At 44.5% G+C, this 24,200-nt stretch overlaps 2 protein-coding genes across 21 annotated transcripts in view; one reads left to right on the top strand and one right to left on the bottom strand.

The window, feature by feature from the left end:
* Positions 1 to 73: 73 nt before the first annotated feature.
* On the bottom strand, positions 74 to 23,566 carry GIN1 (gypsy retrotransposon integrase 1). 9 transcript variants are annotated; one of them, XM_054032457.1, is made up of 10 exons: positions 22,988 to 23,426; positions 22,122 to 22,178; positions 16,583 to 17,252; positions 16,305 to 16,450; positions 15,297 to 15,490; positions 11,182 to 11,487; positions 9,880 to 10,068; positions 9,598 to 9,774; positions 9,090 to 9,378; positions 74 to 4,422 (listed from the first exon to the last, which is right to left on the bottom strand). In XM_054032457.1, the coding sequence occupies exons 3-10, from the start codon at positions 16,813 to 16,815 to the stop codon at positions 4,139 to 4,141; spliced, it is 1,818 nt and encodes a 605-aa protein (XP_053888432.1). In that variant the 5' UTR covers positions 16,816 to 17,252; positions 22,122 to 22,178; positions 22,988 to 23,426; the 3' UTR covers positions 74 to 4,138. The 9 variants fall into 9 exon arrangements, with proteins under 9 accessions (XP_053888432.1, XP_053888438.1, XP_053888436.1 ...); XM_054032463.1 differs by lacking the exons at positions 16,583 to 17,252; positions 22,988 to 23,426 and adding an exon at positions 23,470 to 23,559 and having other exon boundaries at positions 22,125 to 22,178; XM_054032461.1 differs by lacking the exon at positions 16,583 to 17,252 and having other exon boundaries at positions 22,125 to 22,178; positions 22,988 to 23,427.
* Positions 23,567 to 23,618: 52 nt separating this feature from the next.
* The window catches only part of PPIP5K2 (diphosphoinositol pentakisphosphate kinase 2), a 90,381-nt gene continuing 89,799 nt past the window's right edge, over positions 23,619 to 24,200 (top strand). For 10 of the 12 annotated variants that reach the window (XM_054032170.1, XM_054032175.1, XM_054032174.1 and 7 more), the window contains exon 1: positions 23,659 to 23,705. The gene's annotated coding sequence lies outside the window, so the exon portion shown is untranslated. Of the gene's footprint in view, positions 23,710 to 24,200 lie in introns of all 12 variants that reach the window. The other 2 variants (XM_054032168.1, XM_054032167.1) reach the window with 2 other exon arrangements.

The raw sequence follows: 24,200 nt of genomic DNA, 5'->3' as shown, positions 1-24,200 counted from the left end.
CTGCATCAGCTCCATTCCCAAAAGAAAAATATGCCATATGCCGTTGCCTACTTTTGAAAATATCAGGAGGGGCTTCTGTGATAACAGTTTATTATGCTAGATCATTAAAATAACTACATGTGTCACAAAAGGTCATAGATCTTGGCTGTACACATGAATAAGAAATTAATCTAGTCCTGAAGAATGTCATTTCCAAGAGCTGCCTGTTGTGAAAAGCACATGATGACTCATAACAGCCTTCTCCACTGTGGAATATTAAGCCGACTGCAAAAAGCTAAGAACTGTCCATACATTGTCCGTACTTAAAAAGTAAACATTTTAGGATAGTATGTTTATAACCACCCCCGCAGGAGAAATGGCAAGGTCAAGAAGTCATTGTTATACTCTGAGCTCCCTTGTTTAAACACACATCTACTGTTGAACAAAACCCTCTTACAATAGCATAGTGAATTTCCATCATTTATTTCAACTAACTGCATATGTAAATAATTCTAGTACACTAACCAGATAGAAACATTTTCATGTTTCTATACTGGGGAATTCACCAACTTCACCTCTCTCTCTCTCTGAATTCCCTGAACATATTTGCTCATTTTTCCCCCTTCTAGCTATAAACACCACAATGTGTCACAAACCACCCAGAATTGACTAGGGAAGTTGAGGCGTGTCCCCTTGTAAATTAAATGCGTGTGCAGTGGATAGAGCAGGCAGGCAGTCTTGATGAAACAGTGGGTCTGAGTTTTCTCCTGGAAGACAGAACTCAATGAATGTCACAAACAGGGTCAGTAGAATAGTTTTCTATAATAAGTGTATGAAGTATTTCTATGATACTTCTCTGAGCATGGCTGGTTGTCAACCCTACCTGCAGAAATGGTTCAGACTTTCTCCTGCCTTTCTTCCAATTTTGCTCCTGGCTGTTATGGCAAATTTGAACAAGTCTCCAGAAATTCCCAATTCCTTTTGCTAATTTGCCTAAAACTCTTAAATATCTTCCTGACTATATATACACCCAGCGAGGGATCTAGTCAGCTGAGCTGAGGAGCTCATGTGTAGCTGCCACTATGCAATTACCAGGAAATATGAAATATTAGTATCATGTATTCTAGTCATTCCTTTTAGTGCATTCAACCCTTTACTTTCCTGTCCAACACATAGTCAGTTTGGTGCTCTCTATTTTGGGCACTGTAACTACGAAAGCGCTCATTAATTATTTGTATTATACTGATGCCTGGAGACCTCAATCTGGATCAGGGCCCCATGAGGCTAGGTATTGCACAAACATAGAGAAGGCCAGTTAGTATCTGGTGAAAAAGATCCAGGTCAGATGCTCTGCTGAACCCCACAGGGGGGTGAGGGAAACAAAGGAGGCAGCTCCCTAGTTCTCTGTCTGATCTTATTCCTGAAGCCAAGAGACTGTCCCCTAGCTGGGGATTGCTAGAGTGCATCTTATGCTATGGACGTGAGGTTAGAGGAGCTGGCGCTGCCAGGCTGACCCCTGATGGGTGAAATTCCAATTGGGAAAATATAGGAATACAGGGAGCAGGCAATGGTTCAGAACAGCTGGCCCTCTACTTCAAAACAGGAGTCCTATAAAAATAGTATGTGATCCTATATCTCCAGATTATATGATAAAGCACATGGGCACAATTAAGGTTACAGTTATTTCCCATTTGAGTGCTTGGCTTTTTAACCTTAATAATGATGGTTTTGTAAATGGAATTTCCTAAGATTTTATTTTAAAAAGTTTTAAGACAGAGCCAAAGAAAGTGCATTATGCACCACTGTTTTCTAAATAGCACTAGGATGCTGGAGATCAGGATTACTGGACTCTATTCTTGGTTCTGGGAGGCGAGTGCAAACTGGTGGTTAAAGCAGGGGTCTGAGATATTGGTTTCCTGGTTACTGTGTATTTGTCTATGAATGATATAACCCTCAGTCATCCATAGGTCTCAAAAGTGCTTGGTAAAGTGGGTATGTGGAAAGCAGACTTATTTTACAGACAGCATAGCCAAGCACCTAGGTTTTGCATATTCTTTCCAACAGGCAGTGTCACTTAGTGGGCAAAACTGAGTTCCTCTATGTTCAGGACCTGATTTTCCAGAGGACACTCAGCAGTTTTTACAGTTAAGTCTCTTTTACAGGCATCTTATACTGGCCACCTAGATTCAATAGCAGCTTTTGAAAATCTTGGTCCTGGGTTCCCTTCCTAGTAGATCCTTCAATAAGCAATTTTCAATGAAAACTGTTTATCAGTGGCAAATTGGGTTTATGACAAAAATAATTTTTTCACGAGTAATGTCTGCTTGTTGCAGCTATTTCTACTTTTTGTCCAAATATTTATCACTTGAAAAGGTTTGGGCCAAACCCCAAAAAATCAGATTAGGAAACGCTAGCATGGTGCCTCATGCCCCCATTTTCCTCTAGGGGCCAGGCTCACCAGTTAGACCAAGTTTCCAGTGATGTACCACAGCAGCTAGGCAAGTGGGGAGATACAGGCTGGCCAGGGAGCCCATCCCAAAGAGAGGAATGGAGGCATAAAGTACCTAAATTTATACTCCCTATCTGCCCTGTGGGGGTATTGCCAAAATGAAGATTTTGGTTTTCAGCTGAAATTTTTTGGTTTTCAATTTTTACCAAAAAAAATCAAAATTCTCCATGAAAAAAAAAGTGAAACTAACTTTTCATCAAAATTTTCCCTCAGGCAGAAGAACTATTTTCCAACCAGCTCTTCTGCATCTTCTAGTACTGTTATCAAAACTATGAACTAAGGGGAATAGCACTGGAAGTATGAAGCCTTGGTCAACAATAGGGGTCATGAAGTGCAGAAAACAAGTAACACCAGTCAGTGAAAGAGGTTAGACTAAAGCTCCCAGCCCTGGGCTCCTTTGCTTAAGCCAATGGGTGGTAATTATCTACTTCCATGGTTCCTGGATCTAGCCCCCTTGTGTTGTTTTGTGGTTCTGGGACTCTGAAAGGTGCACCACAGCACCAAGCACACAAGTACAAAAGCTCCTATGCATGCACACATGGTAATTTTTCTCCCCTCCAGCTCACAACTCATCTTAGTAAATTTTCAGAGAGAGACAAGGTAAGATGTGGGGATGTCAGGAAGAGCAGGGCTCTTCCTAGGTTTAGAGCAAGTTTTTTTTTATGAAAAGAAAGAATGGTAAGGGAGACTGCAGACAGATTCAGAGCTGGAAGATCAGTGAACCACTCAACACATTTACCAAGGACTGTCACTACACGGTCAATCACATGATGGCATGATAAAAATCACCAATGACAGGGACAGACTAAGCATCCAGCCAGGCAGTCCTAAGTACCTACACAAACCCAGTGGTGTGGTGCTCACGCTGCAAGGAGGCTACATCTCTGAGATTTGCTTTGAAGATGATATGGAGATGAGCAGAGACAGTCCCTGTTTGTGCTTTAGGCAGCCTCAACGTGACTAAAAGACTAAAAACCTCCTTTCCTTAAAGCGTTTTGATGGGCTAGGAGTAAAACTGGTGAAATTCTGCCCATGTCACTGTAGGGCTATTTGTTTCTCAAGCAGAACAGTTCTTGCACTGCGCTTTGGCAGCTCTGCTATTTCATGTGGGTGTAGAGTCTTGTGCCAGCGATGAAGAATAGAAGGTATAAAAGGCAGACCTCACACCTTCCCCAAAGAGCTGGAAACAAAGTTGTAGAATAGTAAGAGGGTGTGAACCACTTCACCTTCCTGGAGCTGGAGGCAGACTTTGGTCAGGTTGTTCAGCTTACAGTCCTGGAGCTGTCAGAGCTCTTGAACCACCCACATGACTAGTGAAGAGGCCATAAAATGGAATGCTATGCTGTACTTTTGTGGTTAAGGACTAACGTGCTGTGGCTAGGACCACACTGCCCATTGTATAGTGGTGAAATGTGCTTTTACTAAACTATTCCCATATTCCTTGTAAAACAAGCATAGCATGTCAGTGCATATATACAAACTAATTACCAGACACATACTTGTATTTACAATTGTATATGTTTAGGAATAATAGTATCTAACATTTCAATATTTAAAACTTGGCTAAGGAATTTAAAGCTACTAAAGTCCTTTCCATTCCACCAGAGAAGAATAGGACCATTTCTTCTAGTGAAACATTGTGGGATTTTATTAAGTATCCTCTAGCTTGGTTTGAAGAGTCCAACAGGCTGAAGACCATTGTTCTGGATTTGAGTTAGCTGGCAGAATGCTATGATCTTCAGTAAACTCAGACCGACTTTTACGTTCTGATGGTTCACCATCTTTGCAGGGTGGAGGCAGCAGATTGTTTGCTGCAAGGGTATTTACTTCCCCTTCGGCAATGGTATCTTGTGGGCATAGCCCATACAAACTTTCCGATAAGCCAACGTAGTCATGGTCAACCACTATTGCACCTTGTAAGAAACAATGGTTGTCTGCAACAACAAAGAACATTTTGGTTAGAGTGGCCCTTTCTACTTCATTTAAAGTCATTCTATATAATTACAGAAAGACTTAAAAAAGGATGATGCTGGGTGCTAACCCATTTTCAAAGCAGTTTCAATAGCATGGCTGGAATATTTTTGTGAAGTCAATCTTACAATATGGACAGAATTTCTGGCCCTTAATGTCTATGTGCACCAAATTTTCAGTCTCCTCTCCTCTAAGATAAGGCTTGTAATGCCATCATAGTGGTGTACATTCCTTTATTTTTAATGCTTCATTTTGCTGTGTGTCTGTGGGCCAAACGGAGCACCAGCACAGCTCCTGCTGAAATCAGTGCTTTATAGCAATTGATCCTGGATTCTTCTTTCTTTATATACTTATGATTAAATGTGGCCATCCCAAATGCATGCTAGAAAACCTTAAACCCTTTATACTACATCACAATGTGTTCTATATGTCAGAAAACACACACTGTATATACATACACTGCAGACTGAAAGCATTTTAAAAAGGAAAGATTGAATGCTACTGTATATTAAGCAGTGGTGCAAGTAAGCCGAAACAGTCAGGTACACCGTATCATTAAGAAATTTATTGCTGGTACGCCGTAACGGAAAGATACATTTTCAAGAATGAATTGTAGAACCCCGCACGGATACAAATTTATACCTGCGGATGTGGATATCCGCAGAACCTCAGGAACTGTAGCAGCGAAAGGAGCAGAATATGGGGCCGCCGCTCCTCCAGCTCCGTCCTCTGGCTGGGTTGTTCAGACCCAAGACAGGAGACACAGCTGCGTGGAAGAGGTGGTGGAGCTGCCAGCGGAGGGTACTGGCTCCTGGGAGCGGCAACCCCATGTTCTGCTCCTTTCACCGCTGCAGTTCCCAGGAGAGCCCTGGGATTCAGCAGATACTGATTTCTATCCGCAGATATCCACATGCGCGGGTATAAATTTGTATTCACACATGGCTCTTGGTCACGGAACATTTTTTGTGAGGGGGAACAGTGTAGGGGGCGGTATCCTACCAGTGAGAGTTAAAAATCTACTTGCGCCACTGATATTACGCCTCCTTCTATGATATTTGTGCCCAAGTGCTGGGTTGTAATTTGACTGGTAAGCACTGAAGATTTTCATTTGAGTTGAGGCTGTTCAGTGTTTAAAAATCAGTGCAGGTTGACACTCCTTACCTTTTAGAAAGGAAGAGAATTATTGAGTTCTCTAAATCTGCAGATTTACAGTCCTGTCTCACATGGCTGCTGACCAAGGGAATCCAAAGAGTGAAATATTTAGCTAACTGCTAATTTGCATTAGGATCTTTTGAATTAAACCATTCAGCAACTTTTTTTTTTTTTTTTTTTAAATAAACGAAAACACATTCCAGTGTCTGTGTGGTTAACTCCAGCAGGATCCCCGGAGGTTTTGTCTGGTCCTAGTGTCACCATAGAGAACAGCTGGGATGGAGGACTGAAACATGTATAATTTAGTCAGGAATTTCAACTGTTAAAGGCAGGCTGAGCCTAAGCAACCCACCTCTGCTAGAGATGGGTGAAATTTTTTTCAGTCAAAGATGGAGACTTGGCTACACCAAAACATTTAGCGAGTTCATTGTGATTTAGCCACATGTTTTTTGTTGTTTTACGAAAGCAAAGAATAAAACGAAACAAACAAAAAAACCTTAAACCCAACCCATCAAGCATTTCAAATTTTCAATTCAAGAAAACTCTTAAAAATTAAAAGAAATTTCTAAACAAAAATAATTAAGAAAACCATTACATACTCAAAAGTGAAAGGAAATGTTTCATTTTAGGTCAAAACAAATTTTTCAGAATTGTCAGTAAACTGAAAAATCCGTTATTCATCCAGCTCTTCCCATAGCAGACTGCAAACTCCTGGGGGATTGCAGTTGGAATCTTTTTTGGGGTAAAGGTGGCTTATTAGAGGCCATGGGTAAGGCTACATTTTAGTCACAGGTATTTTTAGTAAAAGTCACGGACAGGTCACGGGTAGTAAACAAAAATTCATGGACCGTGACCTGTCCACGACTTTTACTAAAAATACCAATGAATAAAACTTGCTGGGGGGCTGCCTGGGGGCCCCGCTGGTTGGTGGAAGAGGGCGGTCTAGCTGTTGGGGGGACGGGGGAAGAGGGAAGAAGAGGGAGAGCTGGCAGTGGCGCGCGGCCTGGAACCCCCAATGGTGGTAGTGGTTGGCGGGGCCTTCCCAGCCCAGCAGCAGAGTTTGGGTGTGGGAGAGAGCAGGGGGTTGGGCCACAGGATGGGGTGAGGTGGGTTCTGGGCAGTGCTTACCTGGAGAAATACCCAGAAGTGGTGACATCCCCCTTGCTCAGCTGCTAGGCAGAGAGGTGTGGCCAGCCAGCTCTGCGCGCTGCCTCCGCCTGCAGGCACCGCCCCCGCAGCTCCCATTGGCTGGGATTCCTGGCCAATAGGAACTGCAAAGCCAGCGCTCTTGGCGGAGACAGCATGCAGAGCTGCCTGGCCATACTTCTGCCTAGCAGCTGAGCAAGAGGGATGTCGCCACTTTCGGGGAGCCGCCCAGGTAAGCGCTGCCCAGAGCCCTATGAGTAGGGGCACTTTCAGTAACTCTCTCCCTAAGTATAACACTTTAGGCCCAGATCCATGAAGGGACTTAGGGGTTGTAAAACTGAGTGGTAAGGTGCCTAGAAAAGTCACAGGAACACTGCAATCTGCGAAGCCTGAGGTGAGGTGCCTTGTCTCCCCATACAGTAAGTGAAGAGAAATAGGTACCTAAGAATGGGATCCACAAAAGCCAGCACACTAGGTGGGCAGCCACCTTAAACTACCAATGGGAGATGCTCACAAGATGTGTGCGCGCTAAGCCCTGCCCTTCTTTTGGAAATAGGCATCTAACTCTGGGCTGTACAGATCCACCTATCTGCTTAACAACCAATCCATGAACCAGGCACGCTGATCTTACTTTAAATTGCATGTGGGGCCTGAAAGAAACTGGAAGGGGAGAAGAAACTCCCTTATAACCTTTAGCCTAGTGGATAGGGCACTCACGCAGGATGTCCAAGACCCCTGCTTCAATTCCCCCTTCCTTCTGAGGGGAAGAAGCAGAGTGCCCGCACTGCTAGGCTTTAGAGCCAGTAAGTCTCATTTTCCTGGCCCAATTAATATTTTACTCTTCAATTATGTAATTAAAGGTGGAACAATTGCAATATGGGAGATGAGGGAGATCCATCTCAGAATATTCCATAGCCTAGTGGGGAGGCTGGACTTCAACTGGAGTCCTGTGTGTGTATTCTACCCCTAGTTAGGCTAAAGGTTATAAAGGGAGGTTATAAGGGCTATTTTGTGTGAATTCACCTGAGGCTCGCTAGCCAGTAGGTGTGCTCAGAGGCTACCTACCAGATTGGGCCTGCATGCAACTTTAGTTGGGCCAGATAACTTTCCTGCTTTGTGACTCACTCTGGGGCTTAGATGGGAGATAGATATCCCGACCCCTATAGTGAGGCAGTAGTGTACATGCTCAGACAGGAGAAACTTAGGTGATGAGTGACTTTAGGCATCTACAAGGTTAGATGGCAGCCAAGCAGGAGTTTTGTGGATTGCAGCGGTGCCTAAAATAGGAATTTGGCATCTAGGTACCTTGTGGCTCACACCCTTAATAATTAGCAATATAACTAAAAGCATTCTCCCCTGTACACTACAGGTTGAAAGATACCCTACCAGAAACAGTCCACTGAGATGGTAACTACTCAGTAAGGACAGACTAACAGGGTTGTCAAGGAGTCCCTGCCCTGTGGCTGGGCTATATATAAATAGGAAGGAAAGAGTAAGTTGAGAGAGAAGGGGGAAGTAGAAGCCATATGTGCTGCAGCGGGTAGTGGTTTCTTTCTGGCTCCAGAAGTCCAGCCAAGCCTGATTTAGTCTTAGGTTCAGAGTTCCCAAACATAACCCCAGGCCCTGAGGTGAGAATTTTATCAGCTGGTATGGTGCTTGGTCCTGTGCTGGAGTCTTATTAAAAAGAAGACATGTTATTTATTTGTGTGTGTTGGCTTCTCCCCCCAACCCATGGCTATGGCCACCCCAGTTAGGGGAAGTTAAGGGGAGGCCACACCTGCAGCAGCACCACCACACTGGGGGGGGTCACCAGGGGACACACAGGAACTGCCCACACCTTTATACATGGACTTTTTATATTATAGGTACTTTTTACAGAATTTGTAAATTCAGCTGTTTGCTCTCTCTTGATTACCGAGAATGATCCAAAATTCCAGATATGTGAAATAAATAGTTTACCCCTTTTTGTCATGAACAAATAAATGCAAAAATCACAGCAGTTTTGCTCCTGTCTTCATTGGGACAGGAACAAAGTTAAGAAATAATCTTTAAACATAGTTCAACCTAAATCTGCTTTTAATGTGTTTACCAGCTAGTGTTATTAGGGCCAAATCATGTTTAACTGGCTTCTAACAGGAGAAGAGTTTAAACATGATTCCTTAATGTTGTTCCCACCCCAGAACCTCCTTTGTTGAAAATACACCGGCTGCACGGACTACTGTACAAGGTCTTTGTAATTAACACTGATAAATTTGCTAAGATTTCCTCTTGCTCAATAATATACCCTTGTCTGACACTAAAGCAAGTGGAATTAGAGAAGTAACAGATTTACCTTGTCCATTGGATCTTCTTACGTATGGCTTAAGGTGAGACATTTTGATGGGTCTTTTTAGTCTGGATCCTGTGGTATCTCTTAGTATTGCACATCCATTATCTGTGATGTAGTCTATAATACAGGGACCAACCCACTCTGATTGGAAACGGCCATCTTTCCACCAGTTTTTCCTTTGTCTAAGCACTTCATGTCCAACTTTAAGATGAAATGGATTTACTTGCTTTGGCTTCCTTCTAATATTGACCTTGTTTCCAGTTTGATGTTCATCAATACTATTTTTCACAATCTACATAGAGAAATAACATGAATTATAGCTTGTTTTCCTGAGAGGAGCTGCATGTTTTCATAACATTGATTGAATACAGAGTTTACCATGAAGCATACAGAAGTGTTATACAAAGATCTCTGATCATGCACGAATCATGAATTTGTTTGAATATTTCAAACATGTTCACCTTAACTCTTGTCAATCTTCTTTGAGAACACTTAAGTATTAGGTATTTACCTGGCATTTTGTAGCTTTCCTTTCCTCCAATACTCGATCAGCCTGTTTAATTGCTTCAAGGATTTTGGCAAACATACATTTATTATCCTCTTGTGCTTCCTGCGGTACATTTGAAGTCTCAGACACATAAGGGTTACGATTAAACATTTGGAAATATGGTGTGTTTTCGACTGGCGCCTATTTATAGGGGGAGAACACAGGCAAACTTAGTACTTGTCTTAGTGGGTACTTTCTTAACAACTTCAGTCAACTCCCAACAAGAGTGACATAATGTACACATACCATGGGAGTCAAGTTAAAAGCATATGCAATGGCAGATAAATTATCATCCCAGTCATTGGGGTGGTCTGCACAGTACTTGTTCAGGAAAGTCTTGATTGTCTTGCATGTTCTTTCATTTGTGTCATCTGTCTGAGGATAGGACAATACTATTTGTTTCATTCCAAAGAGCTCAAATAGTTCTCTGTTGATCTTGAAAGACAAAAACACACAATGCACAGGAACAATCAGTGCTTGTATAACACTGCAGTAAATATTAGGTACTCAGTACAGTTTCTACTTTCCTACCACCATATATGAGTGACAGAAAAGATTGCCTTGTATACACTCGTCTACATGCAAGTTCCAATTTAAGCAGTACAGTGTGGTCTGAAGAAATGGGCATGGGTGTAGGATCCACCCATGCTGAGTTCTAAACCTGGTTTTGCTACTGACTCACTATGGCCTCAAGAATATCAAAATCTATGTCATTTTCCCCATCTGTAGAATGGTTATTACTATCACTCTAACTCTGAGGTGTTAATTAGTGTTTGTAGAGTGCTTTGAAAATGTAAAGTTCTTCAGCATCACTAAGTAGTACAGTATTTTCCACCTGTGGCAAATCTGTTCTACCAGATCACAAGGAAAGGCAACATACAGCAGAGGGCTGGAGGCCAACAAAAAGTTCTAATTCAGGTTGAGTCACTGACTTAGATTGTGACCTCAGGAAAGTCACTTGACATCCTTATGCTGGATGAGTCAATAGAGACTGGAGCAAATACATTACAATGAAAAATAGTTATTTTATTGCTTAATGTGTCAAGTTCAACAGGAGCTGCTTTGGAGCAAAAGGGGCATATTAGAGGCGGGAAGTGGAAGTGGTTGGAGTGCGGGAAGTGGCACGGGCCGACGGATATGCTGGCCGCCGCTTCCCGCCGCCCCCATTGGCCTGGAGCGGCAACCTGGGGCCAGTGGGAGCTGCGATCGGCCAAACCTGCAGACGCAGCAGGTAAACAAACCGGCCCGGCCCGCCAGGGTGCTTACCCTGGCGGGCCGCGGGCCAAAGGTTGCCGATCCCTGGACTAAGGCATCTAAGGCATTATAAATTAGTGCCCATCCTCAGATAGCTTGGACCAGGCCCTGAATCATGAGAGGAAAGTCAATGGCCTCAACTCTGCAAAGGTAAATGGCAACACACCAGTTTCATAAACAAGTCACTGTAAATTTGGCACCTAAGCCTCTCAGATTGTCTAGAATACAAGGGTATTATAATCAAACATACCATCTTCCCTAAAATAAAGTCTTTTTAGGGTAGACTTCTCTTACCTGATGAACAAACTCTTCTGCTTGATCAATAACCATTTTTTTAAGCGGTCCATACAAGAAAAACACACTGACAATTGCCTTAGCAATTTCTACCGCTGAAGTGTCTTGTAGTGGCAGAACCACCACCCATTTTGTGAACAAATCTGTCATCATTATGACATACATATGGTTTCTGCGGGTGGTATTAAAAGGTCCCATTAGGTCTATTGTGACTGCAGTCCATGGATCCTCTGCTTTGATAGGGTGTAATTTGGGTACTATGATTGCTGTATTCTTTGCCACCTGGCAATGCTGGCAAGCATACACCTGGATCAGAAACAAGAAAAGAGGGACATTATTAACAAGTGTCTGCCGAAGATATAATGTCACTAGAATAAACATTTAAATATTATCATTCCAACGAGAGCTGGAGATTATAGCAATCAGTCATTTTACACCATTTTACATTTCTTTATACTATTAAACATTTGAGATAGATATTCAGCTATAGCAAAAACAAAAATACCACCCCAGCACAGGTTGGGAGGTGGCTGTATTAAAGTAATTTAAAGGTTAACTTTGACTACCACTGATCCTGGGACTCAGCATGCTGTTCTAGACCCACAGTATAAATTAAAGCAGCCTTCACTATCTTTGATTAGAAGAACAGGAGTACTTGTGGCACCTTAGAGACTAACAAATTTATTAGAGCATAAGCTTTCGTGGACTACAGCCCACTTCTTCGGATGCATATATATCTCCTCAATATATGTTCCATTCAATATGCATCCGAAGAAGTGGGCTGTAGTCCACGAAAGCTTATGCTCTAATAAATTTGTTAGTCTCTAAGGTGCCACAAGTACTCCTGTTCTTCTTTTTGCGGATACAGACTAACACGGCACTTGTCCTTGTTAAACCTCATCCGGTTTCTTTTGGCCCAATCCTCTAATTTGTCTAGGTCCCTCTGTATCCTATCCCTATCCTCCAGTGTATCTACCATGCCTCCCAGTTTAGTGTCATCTGAAAACTTGCTGAGGGTGCAGTCCACGCCATCCTCCAGATCATTAATGAAGATATTGAACAAAACCGGCCCCAGGACCGACCCTTGGGGCACTCTGCTTGAAACCGGCTGCCAACTAGACATGGAGCCATTGATCACTACCCGTTGAGCCCGACAATCTAGCCAGCTTTCTATCCACCTTATAATCCATTCATCCAGCCCATACTACTTTAACTTGCCGGCAAGAATACTGTGGGAGACCGTATTAAAAGCTTTGCTAAAGTCAAGGAATAACACATCCACTGCTTTCCCCTCATCCACAGACCCAGTTATCTCCTCATAGATGGCAATTAGGTTAGTCAGGCATGACTTGCCCTTGGTGAATCCATGCTGACTATTCCTGATCACTTTCCTCTCCTCTAAGTGCTTCAGAATTGATTCCTTGAGGACCTGCTCCATGATTTTTCCAGGGACTGAGATGAGGCTGACTGGCCTGCAGATACCCGGATCCTCCTCCTTCCCTTTTTTAAAGATGGGCCCTACATTAGCCTTTTTCCAGTCATCCGGGACCTCCTCCGATCGCCATGAGTTTTCAAAGATAATGGCCAACAGCTCTGCAATCACATCTGCCAACTCCTCCTAGCACCCTCGGATGCAGTGCATCCGGCCCCATGGACTTGTGCTCGTCCAGTTTTTCTAAATAGTCCTGAACCACTTCTTTCTCCACAGAGGGCTGGTCACCTTCTCCCCATACTGTGCTGCCCAGCACAGCAGTCTGGGAGCTGACCTTGTTTGTGAAGACAGAGGCAAAAAAATCATTGAGTACATAAGCTTTTTCCACATCCTCTGTCATTAGGTTTCTTCCCTCATTCAGTAAGGGGCCCACACTTTCCTTGACTTTCTTCTTGTTGTTAACAAACCTGAAGAAACCCTTCTTGTTACTCTTAATATCTCTTGCTAGCTGCAACTCCAAGTGTGATTTGGCCTTCCTGATTTCACTCCTGCATGCCTGAGCAATATTTTTATACTCCTCCCTGGTCATTTGTCCAATCTTCCACTTCTTGTAAGCTTCTTTTTTGCATTTAAGATCAGCAAGGATTTCACTGTTAGGCCAAACTGGTCGCCTGCCATATTTACTATTCTTTCTACACATCGGGATGTTTTTTTCCTGCAACCTCAATAAGGATTCTTTAAAATCCAGCCAGCTCTCCTGGATTCCTTTCCCCCTCATGTTATTCTCCCAAGGAATCCTGCCCATCAGTTCCCTGAGGGAGTCAAAGTCTGCTTTTCTGAAGTCCAGGGTCCGTATTCTGCTGCTCTCCTTTCTTCCTTGTGTCAGCATCAGGTAGGGAAGCCCCAGTCATGTTCCCTTTGCTCCAGTCAAGCTTCCTCCTTTGGTAGAAGGGCGGTGACGTGCATAGGACAAGTTATGCTGGCTTTATGCCACCAGAACGTCCCTTGCACTAAGGTGATTTTCCTTTGGCTAGTTGCACAGGTTATATACGCAGAATCTGGCATACCACTGCACAGACCAGATTTATCTGCTTAGCAGGATCTCATCTTATATCTATCTAAACTAAATGCAAAGAACTATTTTCATTTAACATGAAAGTTAGATAGATGATCAGAAGTATAAGGAAATGTAGCTGACTACAAGAGCAACAATAATTTGGCAACACTGAACAACATGTATATGTAACTGTATATACATTTTATGTTTCAGGACCAGATTCTGTGGGAGCATAATCTGTATGTATTTGTGTGATAAGGGGTGCAAGAAGATTTCCAATTGGGTGTCCCACATAAGAAACTTCCCCCATGTACCCCTAATGCCCAAAAGGAGATAAAGCTTGGCAAAGCCACAATTTCTGTCCTTCTCATGCTCTGACCAGCCATTCTGGAGGAGTGTGGGTGTTGTGGGATAGTAAGCTGTATCCCATAAAGGGGGTGAACAGTGGTCTTGCAGCCTCCATGTATCTATGAGCACCTACACTTATTCTGTCTCCCTGAGTCTGAATGCTTCCTGGTGTTCTCACTAAGGCAGCACAACCCCTCACCATCACTTAGTACAGGCTGTGTCTACAATGTGCAATTGTGCTATGCATTAAGCTACACTGTTAACAAGAAAAGGAGAAACAGAAAATACTACTTGGCCACCTTGCACATATGTAAACACTGATCCTATTGGGATCTTAAACTTGTAGTTCTGACTTTGTCTGACTAACACTGTAACTTTAAAAATAATTTAAAAATCTTAAGTTCATGTGCTTTGCTGAATCAGAGTCTTAGAGCTACTCAGGGCCCCAAGCTACACGGAGCATTGGAAGTTTAGTCCCAATGATCTAGCCCACAAACTTAGTTTTTCCTAACACCACATTTTCACTTACTCATAATACTGAAAATAGTCTCTCTCTCTGAACTGAAGCTAGGTATCAGCCCAATAGCGATTTGAGGAGGAATTTTCAAAAGCCCCCAAGTGACTTAAAAACACAAATCTCATAGGTTTCAGAGTAACAGCCGTGTTAGTCTGTATCCGCAAAAAGAAGAACAGGAGTACTTGTGGCACCTTAGAGACTAACAAATTTATTAGAGCATAAGCTTTCGTGGACTACAGCCCACTTCTTCGGATGCATATAGAATGGAACATATGTTCCATTCTATATGCATCCGAAGAAGTGGGCTGTAGTCCACGAAAGCTTATGCTCTAATAAATTTCCATTCTATATGCATCCGAAGAAGTGGGCTGTAGTCCACGAAAGCTTATGCTCTAATAAATTTTTTAGTCTCTAAGGTGCCACAAGTACTCCTGTTCTTCTTTTTACAAATCTCATAGAAGCCAAGGGGACAAAGGTGTTTTTTTCAAAAGTATCTACAGATCATAAGTCCCATTGGCTTTTAATGAAAAACATGTTCTTAAGTAACTTAGGGTTTACTTTTAGCACAAACATGCTCACACACTCAACACACACACACACACACACTATTTTTAAGTATGAGCAAAATATCTGTTCAGCTATTTGAGTTAACTAAGTGAAGCAAAAGATACGAGTCTTGTAAAAGAATTATACAAAGTAAAAAGCACCATCTCAATTAAGCTTATTACAAAGATCAGATATTCTGTAGTTATGACTCATACCCATTGTTTGACGTCATTTGTTATGGAAGTCCAGTAGTAACTAGACTCCACCAGAGTCAGAGTCCTCGATATGCCATGATGAGCACCTGCAGCACTTTCATGGCATTTGCGTAGCACTCTCTTCTTCTCCTCATCTGAAACAATTACCAAACGCATCTGTTTCCTGTCTTTTCCCACATAGAACAACTTATTTTCTGGAAGGAAAAAAATATTACAGATTATGTGTCATCACCAAGACAGAATGATCACAGAAGTCTATTAAACTATTGGATATACTTGGTTATGTATTTTATTAAACTCCTATTATTCATCATTTTCAGCTGTGTACAATTACATACCAAATCTATCTTTTGCAGGGAATATTTGTTTACTGCAGTACTTCATTAACTCTGAATACAGGGCAATGCACCCTTACTTATCCCCATAAGAGCACAAGAGAGATTGCATTCCCCCATAAAGTCTCTCTGAAGCATAATCTATTAAGACTAAGAGGGTCACATGCTTCACAGTTTCTGTTGGCAGAGCTAATTGCACACGCCAGAAGCTTTTTGCACATCCCTCCATTTCCTACATGAACACCTTGTGAGCCAAACTACCATCCGCTCTGTGCCACTCCCTTCAGCCCTAACTATTGTGGTAAACCAAATGCTCGTCGTCAGGAGTTAAAGTTAAGGGCTTACATTTTGAGTTTCCTTGAGTCTCAGTCCCCCAATAGCTACAGATTTCACTAGTAGCTAAAATGGGCTTTAATTATTAGATGGATCTCCATATCCTTTAAATACAATTAAACATGCTGATAAAGAGGCCAAAGGGGACAGATTTTCTATTTTTGAGAATGAGTTCATGTATATGCTAACCTGGGATAGACAGAAGAGTTTTATTTTATAAAGAAAGTACAAAAAACAAACAAACAAAAAAAACAGACACTGTTCTCAATGTGCTATGAGCAAGTCTTCACCTGAAGGAAACCAGGAAGTAATGCATTTCCCAAGAGAGAATATTTCTAACCTTTGAAAACAAATTTTTTGGCTGCTCTTCTTATTCCACTTCTCTCACTTGCTAACGTAGTTGGATGATATTCTCCTGTTCGTTTGTAATAGGAGATTTGTTTCAGATGGAGCCCACCATTCTTTCCACTACGAACCATTGTTTGCCTAAAATGCACAAATATTTTACAGTGTATTGCAGGGACAGCTGCTCCAACTGTTACTAGATCCTTGTAGCCCCTTCATTCCCTTATGCTTGAATATCAATTCTACACATGTCTGACTGTCCCCCTTCCTCACCACGTTCTTGTGTTTGGGTTCCACATGATGGACCCTGGGTTTGTAGGACGACTCTCAGGGTGCAGATTCTCTTTGTAGCACCCCCTCCTGAGATCTAAGACACTGCAGTCCATCTGCGTAGATCTTGAGACTAGTGAGAGCTCTCCCGGACTCCCCAGTTGCTTAAGCACACCCTCTCCTAGAGCTCCAACCTCATGGGCTCTTTGGTTTATAGTTTCTCTCTTCAGAGACATGTGAAAGTTGAAGCAAACAGACAGCGGCTATGCAAAAGGGATTTCTAAAAACAGTGACTTTCTACTTTAGGCAGCACAAGCGATATGGAGATGTAGGTAAAAAACAATAAAACACCGTTATGCCCTTCCCTGCTTCAGTTTCCTCACAACTCAAGCATTCTTTGGAGTTTGGTCAGAGTCTTCATGGGTGTCTAGACTGCAGCTCGTGGCTTCTCTGACTTATAGACTTTCTATCTCCCGCAGTCAATTTCTTTCGGCCTCGGCTGGTTCTACAGTCTAAATGCCTTTTCCTTCCAAAAAACTGTCCCTTTGTTCTTCTCCTGCCGCATCCTTTGTCTCTCTAACCCATCCAGTTGCTGTGTTTTTAAAGGGCTATACCAATGTTGCATCACTTTGTTCCCTCTCCTGAGGGGAGGCAATTCCTTCAAACCCTAGTACTGTGTAGAGAAGTTGGAGAAAACTGGTTTTATCTAGGATGCAGTTACTCTTTTTTCCACCCAGGCAATTTCTACTCAGATGCTGATGATCTTTAACGATTGACCTCTTCATAGACAGACCCCAGTGCCACCCTCCTGCCCTGTAGTGCAAGGAGTCTGTGGTAAGAATAGAGTAAAAGACAGCCACAGATAGATTTTATAACCTAAGTGGAATTCATAAATTGTACATTGACAAATTCCTGAAATCACAACAAAGAAAGTTTTCTGTAAATATATTGCTCAAACAAACTTTACATAGTCTAAACACTTCAATATAATTTTTGTCTTAGTAATTTTCTCCTGTGTAAATATCTGGCCATATTAATTGTTGTGCTAAACACTCTGTTCCCTTACTCCATTTTTATGGCCATCTTGCTACATCATTTATCTCGTCCTTTACTCAGATGTAAAACATACACAACACCTATCACATCACGTAATCAATCCCTCTGCCTATACATGATGTTGTTTACAATTATATTGTAAAAAATCCAAGCGATGGGGCTTCCATCACATCCCTTACAAAGACAATGAAACCACAGAGGGAGATTGCTATTTCTATTTTTAAATACTTATAAGGCTCTCAAATACTATGGTTGGGGATCATATAAGTATCTACCCAGACAGACAGGCATCTTGATGGGAAAAAATAGACAAAAATAACTCCCAGAATAGAGATTACCACAAAAGCTTATCTTGCTCATTAATCTGTCAGGCAAATTAAATTTTGAAATCAGACTTTGCACGACAGGTAACAATTTCTTCCCCACTCATGTGCTGACTTTCCTCGGTCCATGTTAATAAACTGAAATGCCACTAATAGAATATGTCATTAGCACAGGAAAAGCTTAGGTCTAACATTAGTAGCTTCAGAATAATTCCCAATAAATGACATGTGAAAGACAGAAAAATCCATGCAAGTTACATGGATTTTTTCCAGTAGTCCATTTTTAAAAAAATCTGATCCAGCATTTATAAGCAAGAGTTTCAATTTTTACAGTTTGATCCTGCTACATTGACTTCAATGGGCGCAAGATCAGGCCATAGCAGACTGACATGCTATATAATTCCTTAATGTAATTAGGAAATTATTCTTGGTGTGTAAGCAATTTTCCCACTCATCCTTGCACTGCATCACAAGGTGGACAGTGTGACAGAGCACATAATCAGAATGTTAGTTTCCATACTATGTCTGACAAGAGACAAATGATTAAGAGGAACTGACACTACCTAGTCACTTTGGAAGTGATCCATTGTGTCTTGTATGGTCTCATTAATGTTTCTATTTGAACACTAAAAATGTGTATTGGTGTAATGTGTAAGTGGGTATTGGTTTTCAGTTTACTGTTTATACCTTCCTCGTTAAACTCTTGGGAGGGGAAAAGCTCTACAATTATTATGTATGCATGAATATGCAGTATATTCCCCCTCCAAAAAAAATGAAATGTCATGTGTTTGCCATTAATGAGATTTCATAAATATCAATAACACATAGCAGGTCTAAGTGTTGTTTTGTTATTTTTAAGGAACCTAAAATTGTGCTTCACAGGTCAACAGAAAGACAAGGTCTTTTATCCCATAGAATGTCTAATTTTGGACATCATGGGCCAGACTTTCATGTACATATAAGTTCCATTTGTAATACTGCAGAAACACAAAGGGGGCTTACTACAGCTGTAAGGCAGGAGAGACTCCTCAGGTGCTATAGGTCTGGAGTAGCTAAGCTTATACCAGCTGATCCCGGTCCTCCAGCATAGAGGACATTTGTGGATGGGGATGGGCTATATCAGGAGTGGGGCCTGAACACAATATGCTCTGGTGATCCTGGCTGGCAGAGTGGTTCTTTGGGAGCCACGATAAGTGTAAACTGCCAGCATAAATTGGAGCAACCCAGAGGCTGGTCCGACTCAACTGGTGGAAGTGATATATACGGGATAACAAACAGCAAGAAGCAGATGGGGAGAGGAGCGATCAGCTACACAGCAATGAGATTGTTTTAACTTATGTAAAATAACAGAATAAGTAATCAACATTCATATTTCCAATTTTGAGTTATACTATTGCTATAAGATCAGACATGCTGGAACAACAGCATTAAAAAGCTAAGCTGCATTAAATGTAATAAGTTTTCTAAGTACCACATACACCAAGTCCCTGGAAACAGTGAATGTCTTTCACATAACATACAGTATTTGTTAGAATAGCATGACATCACACACCACTATTTAGAATTTCTCCAATGTCTTCCTATGCAGGAAAACTGCTTTTGTTTTGGTTAAGTGAGAAGTCTTTACTCATCTACAGCAATGGTAGCAACTATATTAGTTTGAAAAAAAGGGTTGATAAGTAGATTATATTGTAGATCACAAGTATGATGGCTAACTCAACAAACACTACAGCAAATGCTTAAACATGTACTTAAGTGCTTTGCTGGAAAAAACTAAATAAGCTTCCTTCCTGGGCACTAAGAATTTCCTATATCCCTATGGATTGTTTCAGTTTTAGTATTTTCTTTCTTACTGTGTGCTTTTCTTCACACCAAATTAGATGTCTTTCTGACAGGGAAGCAAAAGGAAGTTGCAAGAGTGGTCACGTGCCCCTCCCCAGAAGCGTGGACGTATTGTTTTGGGCACCTGGAGCATCTCGTGGAGAGGTAAATCACTGCGGGGGGGGGGGGGGGGGGGGAGGGGAAGGAGGGGCAGGGCTGAGGACACCCTGGCCTGTGCCAGATCAGACACATGCCCTGACCACCCAACCCCCTGCATACCTGCCCCCATACCCAGACCCCTCTGAGCCTCACCCCCCCCATAACCAGAACCCTCACCAAAAGCCCCCCAAACCTCCACCCACTGAGTCTCACCCCCTGCACCCAGCCCTTCCCAGCCAGTGGCTTGTACCCTGCACCAGGCTCATCTGCTAGTCCTGGTTGGGCTGGGGGAAGAGTGCAATTCCCCTGCACTAAGTGGCTGGGTCTGACCTGCCTCCAGAAACTTCCCCTGGTTCTGTACCTCCCGTTTCCTGCCCCCATCATTTCTCAGCTGCAGAGGGAGGGATCACTTTATGGGGAGCTGCTCCCCCATCTGCCCAACCCTCTTGCAACTGGATCCCCCCAGACTCCCCCACCAAGCCTCAACCCCCCCTGCATCTGGACCCCCATCAAGCCCCTCCCGCCACCAACCCCACCCTTCCTGCATCCAGACCCCCCACCCATGTACCCAAGCCACACCCTGCTGAGTCCCCCAACCTCAAACCCCCACCCTGATGAGCCCCACCCCCTATGTACCAGGACCACCCTGTGAGCCCCCCACATCCAAATCCCCACCCCACTGAACCTCAACCAGCTTCACCTGGACCCACACCCCACCAAGCCCCACTTCCCCAGTACCCAGACCCCCTGCTGAGCCCCATCACCCCACACCCAGCCCCCTCTGCTGAGCCCCAATAACCTTCACCTGGACCCCCTGCAGTGCCCCATTGCGCCCCCCCCCCCCACTGAGCCATGCACACCCAGATTGCCCCACGCTGAACCCTCTCATCCCACATCTGGATCCCTCCACACTAAGCCCCTCCACACTTGGATCCTGCTGGGCTGAGACTCCCTGCTCACACTTGGTGCCCCTGGCATGGGGCTGCTAACACTAGTGAGTTGCTTCGCCTCCTACTCCTGAGGGAATTCTGCACCAAAAAATTCTGTGCCCAAAAAATAAAAATTCTGAGCACAATTTTAAAATTCTGCAAATTTTGTCAATAATTAAATGCGGAGGCTCCAGCATGGCAGTGGGGAGCACAGGTCACTGGCTGTATGGAGGTCAGAAATCACCCAGCAGCCCTCCCTCTCCCCTCTGACCCCAGGACACAGACCTCTGGGGCAGGCCTGGCCCCTGCACTGTGCCAGGTTTGGGCACAGTCTCACTGGCAAGTCTGTGTTGGGGGGCTACCATGTGGAGCCTCCGCATTTATTTGTTGACAAATAACACTTGCAGAATTTTAAAATATTGGGTGCAGAATATTTTTTGGGGGTGGGGGGACAATTTTTATTTTTGTCACATAATTCTCTCTGGAGTAACTAGAAGAGGCTGGCTTTTTTAAATCGCTTGTTAGCTAGCAATGTCAAAATCAGTGTGGATGAGGCAATTATAGTCCTAACAAGTGAGCAGGTTGCAGGGAAACACCCGCCTCCATCATGACAACTTTTCCTAGTCTGGATGCACCCAGACAGTTTACAATTTCATTAATGTCTCAACAAGTGAACATGACAAACAATAGAAGGAAAGGGAATGGGAAGTGTCTTGCAACTCATCAGATATTACTGCTTATATTGGGCCAGATTATTGAATCTATTCTCGCTACTTTCTGCTATTCCAGTGGTGCAAAGCAGCCCTTAACCAGCTATCTAAGGAGTCCCTCTGCTTAGGAGGACTGACAAGTGGCATGGTTCATCAGCAGCATCTTCTCTCCCCTCCCTCTCACAGCGCCAGGCCAGGCCAGGCTAGGCTCAGATCCAGCTGCCAGAATAGAATTTAGGGGCCACAGGCAGCTGGTATAAAGCAACACAGCCCCGAGAACGGGGAGGCTAGGATCTGGCCCAATGCATGAAGTGAAGTTGAAGGGTTAATATGGTTCTCCAAGATGGAATTTCTGTTTATTCAGTGGTTTTTAAACAATTAAGAATTTACATCCCAAAATGCTACATTAAAACAGTGTTAAGGAGAAGTCAAGCACTGAAAAGGTTAGGAAATTACTGGGAAATGTCAAGTTGTCTGTACAATCTTAATATAACCTCTGTTGTGCATATGCATTCTGATAGTCTTTAATTACATGACCACATACTACCGTATTTTCTTGTCCTGTAGTCTCCAGTTTCTTTCCTTGTGTACCTTCCAACTTCTGAAACAAATAGAGCATGAATCCTAGAGGCAAAAGCCCCTTCACTATACAACCCTGACTCAGCTCCCCAGAGCACAGTGCATCCTGTGTAATGAATGAGGCAGGGGTCCTATAGGGAAAAAAGTTTGACTGCATAATTAAAGATGATCATAATGGGTACACACAAGGAAGTGAATGAAGGTTGCATGGGCAACTGTCATTCTGGCATTTCTTAACTTGAGTGCTTGATTTTGCAACATTGATGTTCTTTTAACACTTATGGGGGGAGTGGGGATGCAAAACAGATATTTTTCACTGCTGCCCAGAAGATGCTGCAAGGCAACATGAAACTGAAAAAAGTCTTGTTAATATCACCTTGCTGGTGGGCAGAGCTATCCATCGGCAGCAGCTGGCACTGGAGCCATCTGTCTGTGGGCTTGGGCAGACAGGCCATGGCCCCCGGGGAGGTCTGCAAGACTGCAAACTATGTCTAAGATTTCCAAGGGGGTCTGAAAATGAAAAAAGGTTGAGCCCCACTAGTGTAGACTGTTACGCATTTTGAAGATTATCTTCGCAACCGCAAATGCTAGGGTTGGTTTTCTGCGTGGAAGTTTACTCTGTGGGAGTACTGATGGGCGAGCCCCACTGCCACACGCGCCAGGAGACGGGACCTGCGCCTGAGTGGGCAGCGGAGTTTCCCAACCCCAATCATCCCAAATCCCAGCTAAGGGCCCTGAGCGGAGCTGAAGGACCAGGCAGCCCGGCGGTCACACTCTGGGGCAGGGGCAGGGGCAGGGCGGCGAAGAAGGCCCCCACCCAGCCCTACCCACCTCACTCACGGACTCTCTGTGTCCAGTGCTACGGCCGGCAGGGCGAGCGCCTCGGAGCAGGAGATGCTAGGCTGCAGACTGAGCGTGGCTGCGTCCCTCCCTCAGCCCTGGGGAAGCCCACGCCGAGCCCCGCTCTCCGCCGCAGCAGCCGGAGTACTCCGAACCACGTGAACTACGATTCCCAGCATGCACCGCTCCGATTATCCCCCAGCCAGGCGGTGCAGCCTGGAACACTTTAGTCGCCATAGAGATGAAAATAGAGCCTTATGCGCCGAGAATGGTTGTCCTCGCGAGACTGCAATGCAAGCTGGGGTCTTTAGTCCCGACCAGCCGTTTCTAAGCTCCGTTTGCCTGAGAGGATTTGCACATGCGCGAAACCAACCTTGCGTCCCTGCGCGATATTTCCCCCCTTGTTGCCAGGACGCAACGAGTCGCGCACGTACAGCGATAACCAATCACACATTGGATTCATAAACACGCACCTGGCTATCGCGATATCCTGCCCTGCGGGGGCCAAGACCGTTTTTTTCTGGCCTGGCGAGACAAAGTAGTAGTTCCGCGCGAGAGACTTATGTGGCGCCCCCGGAAGTGACGTCTCCCAGGGGGGCTTGGCCCGCCGGGGGCGTGCCCCGCCAGCCAGAGGGAGGGGCGGGGTGGCTCCTGTTCGTTCCTCAATGGGCTCGGGCGGCGCGCTGCCCCGGCACCCAAGCCGGCATGGGTAGGTGAGGAGACCCCGTCCCGCGATGCTGGGGCGGGTCCTGGCCTGGGGGCCGCGGCAAGGTCCCGCTTTCTCCAGCGGGGTGTAGCCCAGTGGCGCGAAGGTCGCTACAGCTCCGCACTCCTGGGCCCGCGGGGAGCTGCAGCCCGCCGCGGAAGGGGCTGTCCCACGCTGCGCGCCCGCGGCCAGGCCGGTCCCCGCGCAGAGACCTGGCGGGGACGCTCCCCGCGTCCGTGCCCATCTCCGCGGCGTCGGAGTGTCAGTCCTCGGGCTCCAGGCGGGGGTTGTTGAGTCCCGGGGCCGCCCCGGGCTTGGGGGCCGTTTACATCCGCGTGTGGACGCGCCACCCTACGCGCTTCCTGCTTGTTCGTGCTGCAGCACAGCCGGGGAGCGCCCGAGCAGCGATCCCTGCAGGCCTACGGCAGGGACCTAAGCCCCGCTCTAGATGGCCGCGTCCCCGGTGCCAGCAGTGCCTTTCCTCCCAGGCTGTGGGGG

This window comes from Malaclemys terrapin, chromosome 6 (genome assembly GCF_027887155.1).
Source record: "Malaclemys terrapin pileata isolate rMalTer1 chromosome 6, rMalTer1.hap1, whole genome shotgun sequence".
In the NCBI taxonomy this organism is placed as follows: domain Eukaryota; kingdom Metazoa; phylum Chordata; order Testudines; family Emydidae; genus Malaclemys; species Malaclemys terrapin.
Note: the sequence above shows the minus strand (reverse complement) of the source record. Positions and strands in the feature narration are given on the sequence as shown.

What these genes read in the sequence shown, in the direction of transcription:
- GIN1 (XM_054032457.1), bottom strand. Translation starts at nt 16,815, where the DNA reads ATGTCTCTGAAGAGAGAAACTATAAACCAAAGAGCCCATGAGGTTGGA. An exon ending in AACCCAAACACAAGAACGTG is followed by an intron (nt 16,451 to 16,582) that starts GTGAGGAAGGGG and finishes TGTGCATTTTAG; the next exon opens with GCAAACAATGGTTCGTAGTG. An exon ending in CAAATGACGTCAAACAATGG is followed by an intron (nt 11,488 to 15,296) that starts GTATGAGTCATA and finishes TTTCTGATCCAG; the next exon opens with GTGTATGCTTGCCAGCATTG.